An 11,268-nucleotide genomic window follows, 5' to 3' on the forward strand; every position below is an offset into this window, starting at 1 on the left:
CCTTGTTTTGTGTTTGCTTCTCCGTGTTTTTTTACCTCTTGCTATCGTCTCTCGTTTACCCCTTCTGGATCTCCCCACTAGCCTGTTCGCCTGATCGATCGATCTTGGACTGTCTCTGTTTTCTCTCTCTCATTTTGCCCTTATTGGATTATCTGCTTCAACTTCTAGCCTGCACTTGGATGCCTTCCTTTGGTCCTTGTGGACGTGACAATATATATATATATATATATATATATATATATATATATATATATATTTAATTTACCCTCTCATATGTCATTCAGACTGAAAAATATGACAATATGAATAACAATAAGGCATAGTTTTATTATACTGAATTCAGGCCTGCATGTAATATTATAATGTATAACCATTGGTTCACTTTATTAATGTATTCAATGTAACTGCACTGTGTGAGAAGGCATAACAAATGATGCAATAATACAGAATGATTTACCTTCTCACACAGAATAAAGTGTGATGTGCTCTAATAGTATGAACTGATGTATTTTCTATTTTTTGTCTTAGCTCTCAAATAGACAAAGACAAGATCAAAACACCTAAAAGATGAAAAAAGGACTAAAGCCATGGAAAAGAAAAGCCATTCACATTTGGAAAAAAAGATGAAGGGATAACAGTGTGGCTCAAATCGACTTGACAGTTCATCACCTTGAGCTCAAGATCAATGCAACTTTGAAAAATGTAAAACTTAATCAATAATGTAGGCGAGCGCAGGATCGAGGGTGAATATTTAGTAAATATTTTAAACACCACACAAACACCTGGAACGCACAATGCTTGAAAAGTGCCCCTGTGGTGTTTTAAAATAAGTTTTGATGAAGAAGTAACCTGTATAACCGGTTAGCAATAGCTTAAGAATATGACATTGTGTTAAAATTCACCAAAGCACATTGTGTTAAATAGACACATTGTGTTGTAATTTTGTAAATTTTAACACAGTTGTTCAATTTAACACATTAGTTCTAAGAGTACATACATAAACAAAAGGAGTTACAACACACTTGTGCTTTAATAGTATCAGCATTTTGTGTGTGTGTGTGTGTGTGTGTGTGTGTGTGTGTGTGAAGGGGTGCAACAACAAATAATAATGTAATAATAAAAATAATAATGTCCAATAAAGTGAAGAAATAATTTGTACCCATCAGTATCTAGGGTAATTTGATTTTTGTATATAATAAACATTAAAGGTTTATCAATTCGTTAACATTTAAACATCCCTATTAGGTAGCACAGTATACAGTGAGGGAAAAAAGTATTTGTTCCCCTGCTGATTTTGTACGTTTGCCCACTGACAAAGAAATGATCAGTCTATAATTTTAATGGTAGGTGTATTTTAACAGTGAGAGACAGAATAACAACAAAAAAAGCCAGAAAAACGCATTTCAAAAAAGTTATAAATTGATTTGCATGTTAATGAGGGAAATAAGTATTTGATCCCCTATCAATCAGCAAGATTTCTGGCTCCCAGGTGTCTTTTATACAGGTAACGAGCTGAGATCTCTTAAAGGGAGTGCTCCTAATCTCAGCTCATTACCTGTATAAAAGACACCTGGGAGCCAGAAATCTTGATGTACCAGCTCAGTGGGATGGCAAGAGACAGTCATTACATTACATTATTTGTCATTTAGCAGATGCTCTTATCCAAGGTGACTTACATTTGTACCCATTTATACAGCTGAGCATTTTACTGGAGTAATCTAAGTGAAGTACCTTGCTCAATGGTACAACAGCACTGCCCCACCCAGGATTTGAACCCACAACCTTCCAGTTACGAGTCCAGAGCCCTAAGTAGGCAACTTGTTGCAGTCACATCTGCTATTTCTACTGCAGGAACTGTAAGCAATTATTACATTACTACTGTAACAGATGCAGCAGCACTAGTAAAAATAATAATAATAATAAAAAATCAGCAGTCTTTTTAATCTACAGAGCCAACAGGAGGCAGAATAACTAGGTCCCTATTCATATCCAGAGTCCAGAAGAAGGGATAGAGCTTATCTCCCTCAGTGAACTGAATGTCAGCGAAGGTGTAGATATGAGCCCTGGACTCCACTTTGTAAAAGGAGACCCGCCTCCTCCAGAGATCCACACACACCGCCATCCGGCTGGGCTGTAGGCTCTGGGGGAGGGGAGTCACAGGGTCGGTGAGCGCTGAGAAATCGGAAGAGAAGGATCCCAAAGCCCAGTATCCCTGCTGGGGCGTGAAGGCGAACTTCCCCTTCCTCTGGGCGGACTCCCGAGCCACGCCTATCCTGCACCAGCCGTTGACCTCCACCATCCAGTAGTGTGTCCCCGAGGTGAAGCTCTCCCGGCTCACGGTGCAGCACCAGGAGTCGAAGCGCCGGGGGTTGTCGGGAACCTCCCGCAGCTTTCCCCGTCGTACTCTCTTCCCATCCTCGGAGAGGGCGAGCTCACAGTACGCCACGTCAGGGTCCAGCGTCACGTCCACTGTCCAGGGAGGGGACACAAACATATAGTGTGGTGCGTATAAACAACACGGCCAGGGTGATACCACCACCATCAAAATTCATCCACACATTGACAGGGTTCAAGTGAAGCCGAGTGAGACGCAGCAGAAAAGACCATTTTGTTTATTAATGCAGCGGATAAAGGAAATAAACCCACCAGCAAGCAAAGGAAACATCTATGTACAGTAAAGAATAAGTAATTTAGAAGAAAAGATGGGACAGTGCCGACATGTATTATTACTATTATTAATCAATCAGGCAGCAGTGTGGAGCACAGGTTAGGGCTTCGGCCTCCTGGGCTATATTGAAGCAATTGTAAGTTGCCCTGGATAAGGGTGTTTGCTAAGAAATATAATTATAATATATTTCCAATCTCTAGCGTTAGTTAAAGTCAAATTTAAAAGGATTTTCCAATCACATCATAAAGGATACTCAATGCTGGTGCAGTACACCTTGTCTCTTACGGTGACGTGTAAATAAAATGTGTGGGAGCGCACAGATGAGGTTGCTTCTCATAAATCAGCAGCAAAGAACACTCACCCCATTTGCCCAGGAGACCTGCAAGAAACAAGGCCATACGTTAAAGATGAAGAAATATTATTCCAATCAAATTGCCTTTTCATATTGCACACTTATGACAAGAAAGATGCACGCTGAATGTCTTGTTGTTTTCATGACACATGCTGTAAGTAAGTGTTTTCTACATTGTCAGATTCTGGAAATATTCTTTGAAAGTAATTGTATTTGGCAATTAACTTACACATGCCTGTAACCCAAATTCGCAGAGTAAACCAATAATTCAACACAAAAATTGAAAATTCATAAACCACAATTTTGTGCTGTGACTTTATGGGAGACATGTGAAAAGTAAGACAATACATGCAACTTACATGGCATTTCACAAATAAAAAACAGAGAATGCGCTTTTTATGCTTTATTGAGAATTCAGACAAAAAAGTAAGAAACACAAAATTGGAGTTTAAACAGCTATGTAGTGGTCATGTGGGTCTTTGAAACTTGCCTCAGATGGAGACTAAATGTTTCCCCTGTCAGGCACTATTGCTCTCAGGCTGGAGGGAGGACTTGTAACAGGCTCGGGTGAATTAATGCAGAGTGGATCCCCAAGAAATACAAATGTCACCAAATTGATTTACTTACCTTTAAATGCCCACAGATTCTCCTCCTCTGCAAAAAGAGAAATGGAGTGGAGTCAGCAACCCTGTGAACCCAGCAAGTCCACTGAAATCGTAGCGATTGCTTTTAAGAAAATAGACTCAAGAAAAGTCTCATCCTGCAATATTAAAAAAGGGGGCTACAGCACAATGTGGAAGTGTAAACCCTCTTCAGAGGCACAGAGAATCCCCAGCACACTGTTCTCATAGGAGTGACTAATTCAGACATGCTTACAAGTGGACAGCACAGAGATTTTATCTATCTATCTATCTATCCAATGATAATCTTATAAAAGGGTCTTTTAGTTTTGTGGATTTTAAGGAATATGCTGCATGTGATTGACTGCCTGGTGAGCCAGAAGAAAGTTCTTGAAAATAGGGTATTAATTGAGCATCTGGGAGTCTGTGTGTGCAAAAAGGCTAAAGATCCTCCCCACTCGATGATCAGTCACCTATCGCTCTTGAGGTGATGGTCATACACCACTCTGTTATCTAGATTGAGGGTGCATGTCAAAGGTAACAGTGTCTTTAAGAACAGCTACAGCATTCACAGTGACACACATTATGATCAAGCTACTCACTGTCCATTCTCCTCCACTGCCTCAACAGAAGAGGAACCGCCACCACACCAGTGACCACAGAGAGAGCTGTGGTGAGGAGGAAGGCCACCATCCACCCACAGGGGTAAGGGAAGAAGTCCACTGCGAAACAGAACAGGAAGGTTAATCCACAGGAACCCTCACACACAACTCCTCCGCTGCTAATCTGGGCCTACGTAGCAAAGCCACTACAATACTGGGACAGACGAGGGCAGTGGCACCCAGTGTAGCACATCATGGAGGTGGTCCTTGTCCTCTTGTTGTCATCATTCCCTTAGTCATGTGAGTCTAGGCCTAAACAAACTATTTACTTTCTGCTACATATGCCTATTGGGTTTGTCCACTACAACTGAAAAGAAGCCATATCGTGAAAATTATTAAACAAAGAGAGTAATTTAGACATCAGATGAGAGATTGGAAGAAGAAAACTACATAACATATACTTGATTGCATGGTAGAATAACAAAGATGGTTATTGAATTGTCTGTTGTGTTGAAACAGCATCCTGCAGTGACTGAAATGAAAAGGGGAACAGCGAGCTACAGAAAGTGACACCTCAGTGTGCAATCGGTTGCAAAGGAAGTGTGTCATGTGACACTTAGGGAGTATCAGCTCTTTGAAAACAGCAGAAGGTCAAGGAATTTGTCTATTCTCGATTACAGTAAGAATTACAACATCTAGTTGAGTAATTGAAGTTATGAGCCAGTTAGGATTATTACTATTTTTTATTATTATTTAAATGTGTGCAGTAAAAATCTACTCTATAAGAACTGGAATGTTGCAGATCTAGGCCAAAAATAGTTTTCCAATTTTTCCAAATAGCCGAAGTAGTATTTAAATATATATTATCAACAGAAGCAATTATTAGTTTTTAGATTCAAATGTTGATTTCACAAAAACAACATTTTCAATATTTGAAAGTATTTTAATTGAATCTCACAAAACATGGGTAATTAATTGTATGTAAACATAATGTGATATATTGTAACAATTGTAAGTCGTACTGGATAAGGGCATCTGCTAAGAGATATAATAATAATATTGTGTATTTGGTGTTCCTGTTCAGGTTTGCTCATTGAAAGTGCTCATAATTGCGCTTTAGCAACTGAGAGAACCTGAAGTACTCACTGGCTATGTGGAGCTGGGATGCCCAGTCTGGTTCAGGCACTGTGCTCCGGATCAGGCAACAGAAGACACTGGAATTCTGTCTGAGTGGGAAGTAGCTTCTGACATTCAAACGCCCCTGACCGTCACTCTCCACCGTGGTCTTGGATTGATTGGTGACGTTGTGCCCGTTGCTGTCTGTCCACATCACTGTGGGCGCAGGGTACCATCCCTCTGACCTGCACTGCAGCTGGGTTTGACCTCCTTCAGAGTGGAGGGACACTGTGGACAGGGTCCCCAGAGCTGGCAGGGGTTAGTACAGCTGGGTGAGTCTGTCTGGGTGGTCAGTGAAGCTCATACAAAGACAGCTGAGACATCATCAATGTTCTAGACCAGAACATATAAAAGTTTAGTATCACCTTATTAGGTACTTTATTCTTATGTCAATGCTCCCCTGATTACCCTGAGAAATGCCACTGGTGTAAATGTGACAAGGGAACCCTGTATTACAGTGTATCATCTACATCTACAGGAACAGCAGATAATAGCCACTGGGCTGGGAGTTCACGTGACATACACAATGTGAAGGTCATTCCTCTTTATTGTCGTACTGGTCGAGAGAAATGCTCTATATTGAGGTATAGAGACACCCAGGCGACCAAGACCGAAAACGTCTATGCCACGTTGCTCTTTTGAACCAATGAAACTCTCACCTTTAACCTCCACATTTGTCACGAGTAGAACAGTAGTTCTAAAGAGCGGTTTAAATAAATTGTTATTGTTATTATTATTATTATTATTATTATTATTATTATTATTATTATTATTATTATTATTATTATTGTTCTCTATCCATCTATTTCTTGATGTAATTGTTGATTCATCGCAAAAGTGCAGACACCTAAAGAACCAAGACCAATAAACCTCACCTTTCACGACAACGTCAATGAGAGCTTCTTCGTACCACTCGTCAGTTTGAACCAGACATCTGTAGCGACCGTCGTCAGAGCCTCGCACCGCCATCAGGCCCAGAGACACGTTGCCTGTCCTGAACTCCTCTGGGAAGAGTCGTGTCCTGTTCTGGTAGGCTGCCATCTGCTTCTCGTTGTCGTACTTGCCCCTCCAGTGTAGACACACAGGCGCCGAGTGGTCCTCTCTGAACCACCTGATCTCCATGCCCACTGCGCTGATGCGGGACGAGAGATGACAAGGCAGAATGGCATCCTCTCCGGCGAAGATGACAAAGGGTTTAGTGGGGCCGAGAACCTGAAAATTCCCTGTGGGGAGACAAATCACACAGTTGAAGAAACAGTCTTTTATACAGACCAACATATAGATGAAAAAAATATATAGACAGTATGGTCCATGACTAGCATGAAGCACCAGATTGTTATAGATGATGGGTCAAATAGAGATGTCTCAAAACCTACACCCAGCTACCAGCACACTCGTCTGTCCCTACACTTCCTCCCATCCATTCTGAACTTCCTGTTCGAGAAGATGCCCCCAGTGTTGTTGTTGGGGGGGAGGGGATTGACCACCACCCCTGATTAGAAAAATATGAGATTCAGATGGAAACTACAATGAAGCTTCCATGGAAAAAATACTTCTCCACTGTCTACTTCTGCCCATCAGTGCTGAAACGACAAACCCACTGGGGTCAGAACTACCCAGTCCCAGACACAGCTTTTCAGACAGTAATACCTCAACAACCTCCTGAGAAGCAGCCTTTAATATAACTGATTTTATGTTCATCTCCTTGGGCTCCTGTGCTCAGAAACCAATGAGAAGAGCTGAACTGCAGGCATCTGGGGTGGGCTGGGCTGAAACCCTGCTGTTGAGGGTCTGAGCCCCACTTGGCAGAGCAAAGCTGCTCTCACTGTACCTGATCCTGAGACTGAGCAGTGCTGCAGCAGCAGGGCAATCACACAGAGCCACTCCGAAGGGTCGGGCTTCATCCCTGGAAGAGACGGACAGATTAGCAGTGACAATTCCCAGGTGGGGTCAAGTGTGAGGAATCGGTGGGGTGTGGGAGTGTCAGACCCCACTGTGGGAGATGGCGGAACAGCTGTGAATACTGTATTCAGGCTGTGTTACGCAGATAAGGGAGAATCTGGAAGTTGTAATGGAACACATTCACGCCCCTCAACAGACACTTGTGCTAGTAGTAGTAGTATCAACAAAAAGAGTAGTATTTCTATTAGTAGCAGCCACAGTTGTACAACTAGTAGTAGTAGTAGCAGCAGCTGCAGGGACAGATGTAGAAGTAGCAGAAATAGCATTTGTAGTAGTAGAAGTAGTAGCAGCAGCAGTAGTAGTGTAAACCTGTGTTTTGGATGTGCTGAAGGGGTTACTTGTCACACTTTAAAATAGGGTGGTGTGATTCAGAAGGAGGCAGACCGTTGCCAGCTGAGTTTTATCACACAGCCTCACACACTGCCCTCGGTTTACTTCCTCATTACCCAACTCCCTTCCTGTGTGAACTCCCAGCTTTATTCACAAAACCTCTTCGACAGAGACCTGAAGAGAGCTGTATATGAAACCTTATGAACACACACTGACAATCCCTGAATTGTTTCCATAGCAAACCTGCTGAACTGAAAGGCCTTCTACCCTTTAACTTTCTTCTGAAGAGCTACTACTTTATGAACTGCTATTAATACTATAAATGTTACTGTACATTGTGGAACCATTACTAAAATACATTTCTTTGCCCTGAATAAAAACTGAAATATTCAAACATTTTCTTATTTTCTTATGGTGTACTCATTGTCTAGTGCTAAAGTGAAATTTTCACACACCGTTGAAAATCATAGCATTGTATCCCAACAGTTTGTGTTTTTCCTACTTTCATTTTCATTTGATGAAAGTATAGGAGGCTGTCTTCTCCATTCTCCCAAAGGTTACATATTAACCACTATTCTAAAAAATACTGTTTCAGTTCACATCAAATGATATACACAAAATAAAGTGAATCTATACGTAGCAATTAAAAAAATATTAAATTTTAATATGTAGAATAAAAATAAATCCCCATTAATAATTCATATATTTTTTAATTCACCTGAACATCGACAAATGTGATGCAACTTTTGCACAGTTTAAAGTGAATATTTTGCTCTAAGGAGATTTTTTTGGCAGGTGTAAATTTGCTATTTTAGATTAGTGATACACTTTCTGTAGTTTATATATATTGCTACATTCAAACCACAAATACTACACAATGTACTCAGAATGGCAGTCTTTAGCTGCTGGTGACCAAGTGTGGGTTCAGTGGCAACTCCAGGATTCTCAACTTACTGGGGTAACTTAGAAACCTCATTGATGTTACGTAGTTGTCCATCAACCAAAAGGAGTAATCTTCTAAATGATAGTAATGTTTAGAAAAACTTTAGTCAAGTCTTCCCGATTGGATGTCTCCGCAGTGTTTCGTTATAGTTGAATAACCTATATTGGAATTATTCTCATTAAATTGGGTCCTTGTTTGCCTATCAATTAAGGGAGTATATTTCTCCATCTCACTCCCTCATCTCTCTTTGCCTCTTTTTGTCCTTTCTCTCTCTCCTGTCTAAACTCTAGTCTGCAAAAGAACATGATAATACAAAATAAACACCACCAATGACAATATAATTTACAGAAATATAAATGACAAAATTACGTTTCTTTGGGGGAGATTCCACTTTTGACATTCCTGTAATAATGATAAAGATGTATTAAAGAAGACCTCCCATTAGTCCGGGAATGTCACAAATGGAACCTCCCCCAAAGAAACACAGGGTTTCCACAAAACAATTGTAGAAATTCACTTATATGGGACATTTATATAAAAATTGAGTTGAGTGAAAAGCAATCCTGCTTGAATATTTACAGTTTTCTTTACAATAAAAGATAAATCTCAAATCTAAGTTTATTAATAATGGCTAAATAGTCTACTGTTAACCTTCATCACCCCATTTCACAAGTTCAACAACCTCTAAAATATTTGCAAGTTAGTAAAAGTGTAGATAATCCATGACTGCATTATAAAAAAATGTATAAAACCTGTTTTTCATAGTATGGCATTCTTTTTCTTGCAAATACAGATAGAAATAATCCCTGCACACTGTTCAACTCTTTTCCAACTTTCTGGCAGAGGTGTTGTTGGAATTTGCCATTTAATCAGGCTAGTAATTGGACACAGACTGACACTAATATCTGACAGAGCTAGAAAAAGTACCATGTCAAGTTTTCTATGTGTGTTATTGTAATCGTCACCTGAGGCAATTCAATACTGTATTACTTCAATAAGGTTCTGCTAGTATCCAGATCTGTTAGTATCTAGTAAATAATTTATAAAACTATGAAAGATGAAAATGAATAATTTACAAGCCGAAGTCATATGTTCAGTTTTATGACAGATATTTAAAATAATGCAATATAATTTTAAATACTGCATTCACTATTAGTTTACTTTACTCCAAACATGGCCTTCCAAAAAAAAAAAAAAGTGCGACTACACGAGGAAACTAATGATGAGACTAAAATGAAGGTTTTGTAGCAATTATTAAACAACCTTGAACTTGATTTATTATAGCCTACGCCTCGGAAACGTTCATTTCGACCTACATACTTTTACATTATTATTTCTTTAAGTGGCGAATTGGCGGATAGAGTTTTAAAAGTTTAAAAATACGCAATGTGAGACATGTAGGAAGCCTATATATATTTCAGTTAAACGTGAAGGATACGGTTGGTAATTGTCGTGAAGCGGGGGGGTTACCTGGTCACAGAGAAGCCTTGACGCAGTTGCACATCTGGCTCTTTCTTGCCGCTGGAGTAAGGTGGGTGCAGTTACACCTCTATTCCGATATAAGGAAGGATCTGAAGAAAATGTATTACAAAAAGTTTGAAGAACACACCATCTGTGGGATAAGGGAGCGCAGTCTGTACATTGCTGTTTCTACAATGCTAGTTCCTTGTTAGTCTCTTTTTTGTCTCCTGTTTCATCCACTGATGAACTCATATGGTTTCTCAATATCTGAATCCCCCCCCCCCCCCCCCCCAGCCGGGACGGATTTAGAAATTGGAAAAACCATAATAGGCGTAGGCAACATCAGTGGAAGAAACAGTAAACAAATGCATACAAAAAAGAACTGTAGCCTATTGTTTTGCATGGACGGTGTTTTATTAAACTGGTGTATTTAATATTGTTTTACTTTTACTGGGCAAAGCAGACTATGAATCACCAGCAAGTGTTTACATCGTCTGGGGGAAACGATTGCGATGACAAACGGCCGAAAAATGTGAATCTGAACCGCAACGACATATTTGTTACACTTTCCAAATTAACAACGAGGTAAAAACACACAAGAAAACGAATGATCGCGAACCGCAACCGTGATCCGTCACCCCATTATCAACCCTGACCGCCTACCTTTATATCCAACTGCGATGAAGCGCTGAGGTACTAATCGTGTCATTCCTGTGGTTCATACATTCCCGTTCCTCGGTAGCATGATATTTGCATGTTTGATCCACAGACATCAATTGTATCGCATTATAGCAGAAGTACAAAAGCCACGTTTGCAACAGGGAATTTTAAACCCGCCTTTCTGGATTTCCGTAGTTGCATCACTGGGACTATGCCACTGAATTTAAGATGAACCCTGGACACGTTGTAACCATGCTTAGAGGTGGGTTCCTAGGACAAAATCACACGCTGTGCTCTGGTGTGAAAGGGATCTGCCCTTTATTCAGTGGCGTGTCCAGGAAATGTTGAATGGCGTGGCCGAGGTGGGCACAGACCCAATTTATGGGGGCCGTCCATAATCGATGCTTTCAAAGCCAGTGTGAATGGAGAGCAATAGGACAAAAGCAGGCTACCGTAGCCTGCATTTGGGTGGCATTTCAGTGTGGAAGGGGCTT

At 40.4% G+C, this 11,268-nt stretch overlaps 1 protein-coding gene across 1 annotated transcript; it reads right to left on the reverse strand.

Annotated features, from left to right (window-relative positions):
- Positions 1–307: 307 nt before the first annotated feature.
- On the reverse strand, positions 308–11,062 carry LOC136767842 (butyrophilin subfamily 1 member A1). Its single transcript, XM_066721877.1, has 9 exons — positions 10,778–11,062; positions 10,124–10,224; positions 7,250–7,324; positions 6,294–6,641; positions 5,389–5,667; positions 4,243–4,362; positions 3,648–3,674; positions 3,030–3,047; positions 308–2,469 (listed from the first exon to the last, which is right to left on the reverse strand). The coding sequence occupies exons 3-9, from the start codon at positions 7,320–7,322 to the stop codon at positions 1,940–1,942; spliced, it is 1,395 nt and encodes a 464-aa protein (XP_066577974.1). The 5' UTR covers positions 7,323–7,324; positions 10,124–10,224; positions 10,778–11,062; the 3' UTR covers positions 308–1,939.
- Between the last annotated feature and the right edge of the window lie 206 nt (positions 11,063–11,268).

The sequence above is a fragment of the Amia ocellicauda genome, chromosome 14 (assembly GCF_036373705.1).
Source record: "Amia ocellicauda isolate fAmiCal2 chromosome 14, fAmiCal2.hap1, whole genome shotgun sequence".
In the NCBI taxonomy this organism is placed as follows: domain Eukaryota; kingdom Metazoa; phylum Chordata; class Actinopteri; order Amiiformes; family Amiidae; genus Amia; species Amia ocellicauda.

Excerpts from the sequence above, each read along its gene's own strand:
- LOC136767842 (XM_066721877.1), bottom strand. The coding sequence starts at position 7,322 with ATGAAGCCCGACCCTTCGGAGTGGCTCTGTGTGATTGCCCTGCTGCTG. Across the intron at positions 4,363-5,388 it reads ATCCCAGCTCCACATAGCCA|TGGACTTCTTCCCTTACCCC; the intron begins GTGAGTACTTCA and ends TCTGTTTCGCAG. Across the intron at positions 3,675-4,242 it reads GCAGTGGAGGAGAATGGACA|AGGAGGAGAATCTGTGGGCA; the intron begins GTGAGTAGCTTG and ends CTCTTTTTGCAG.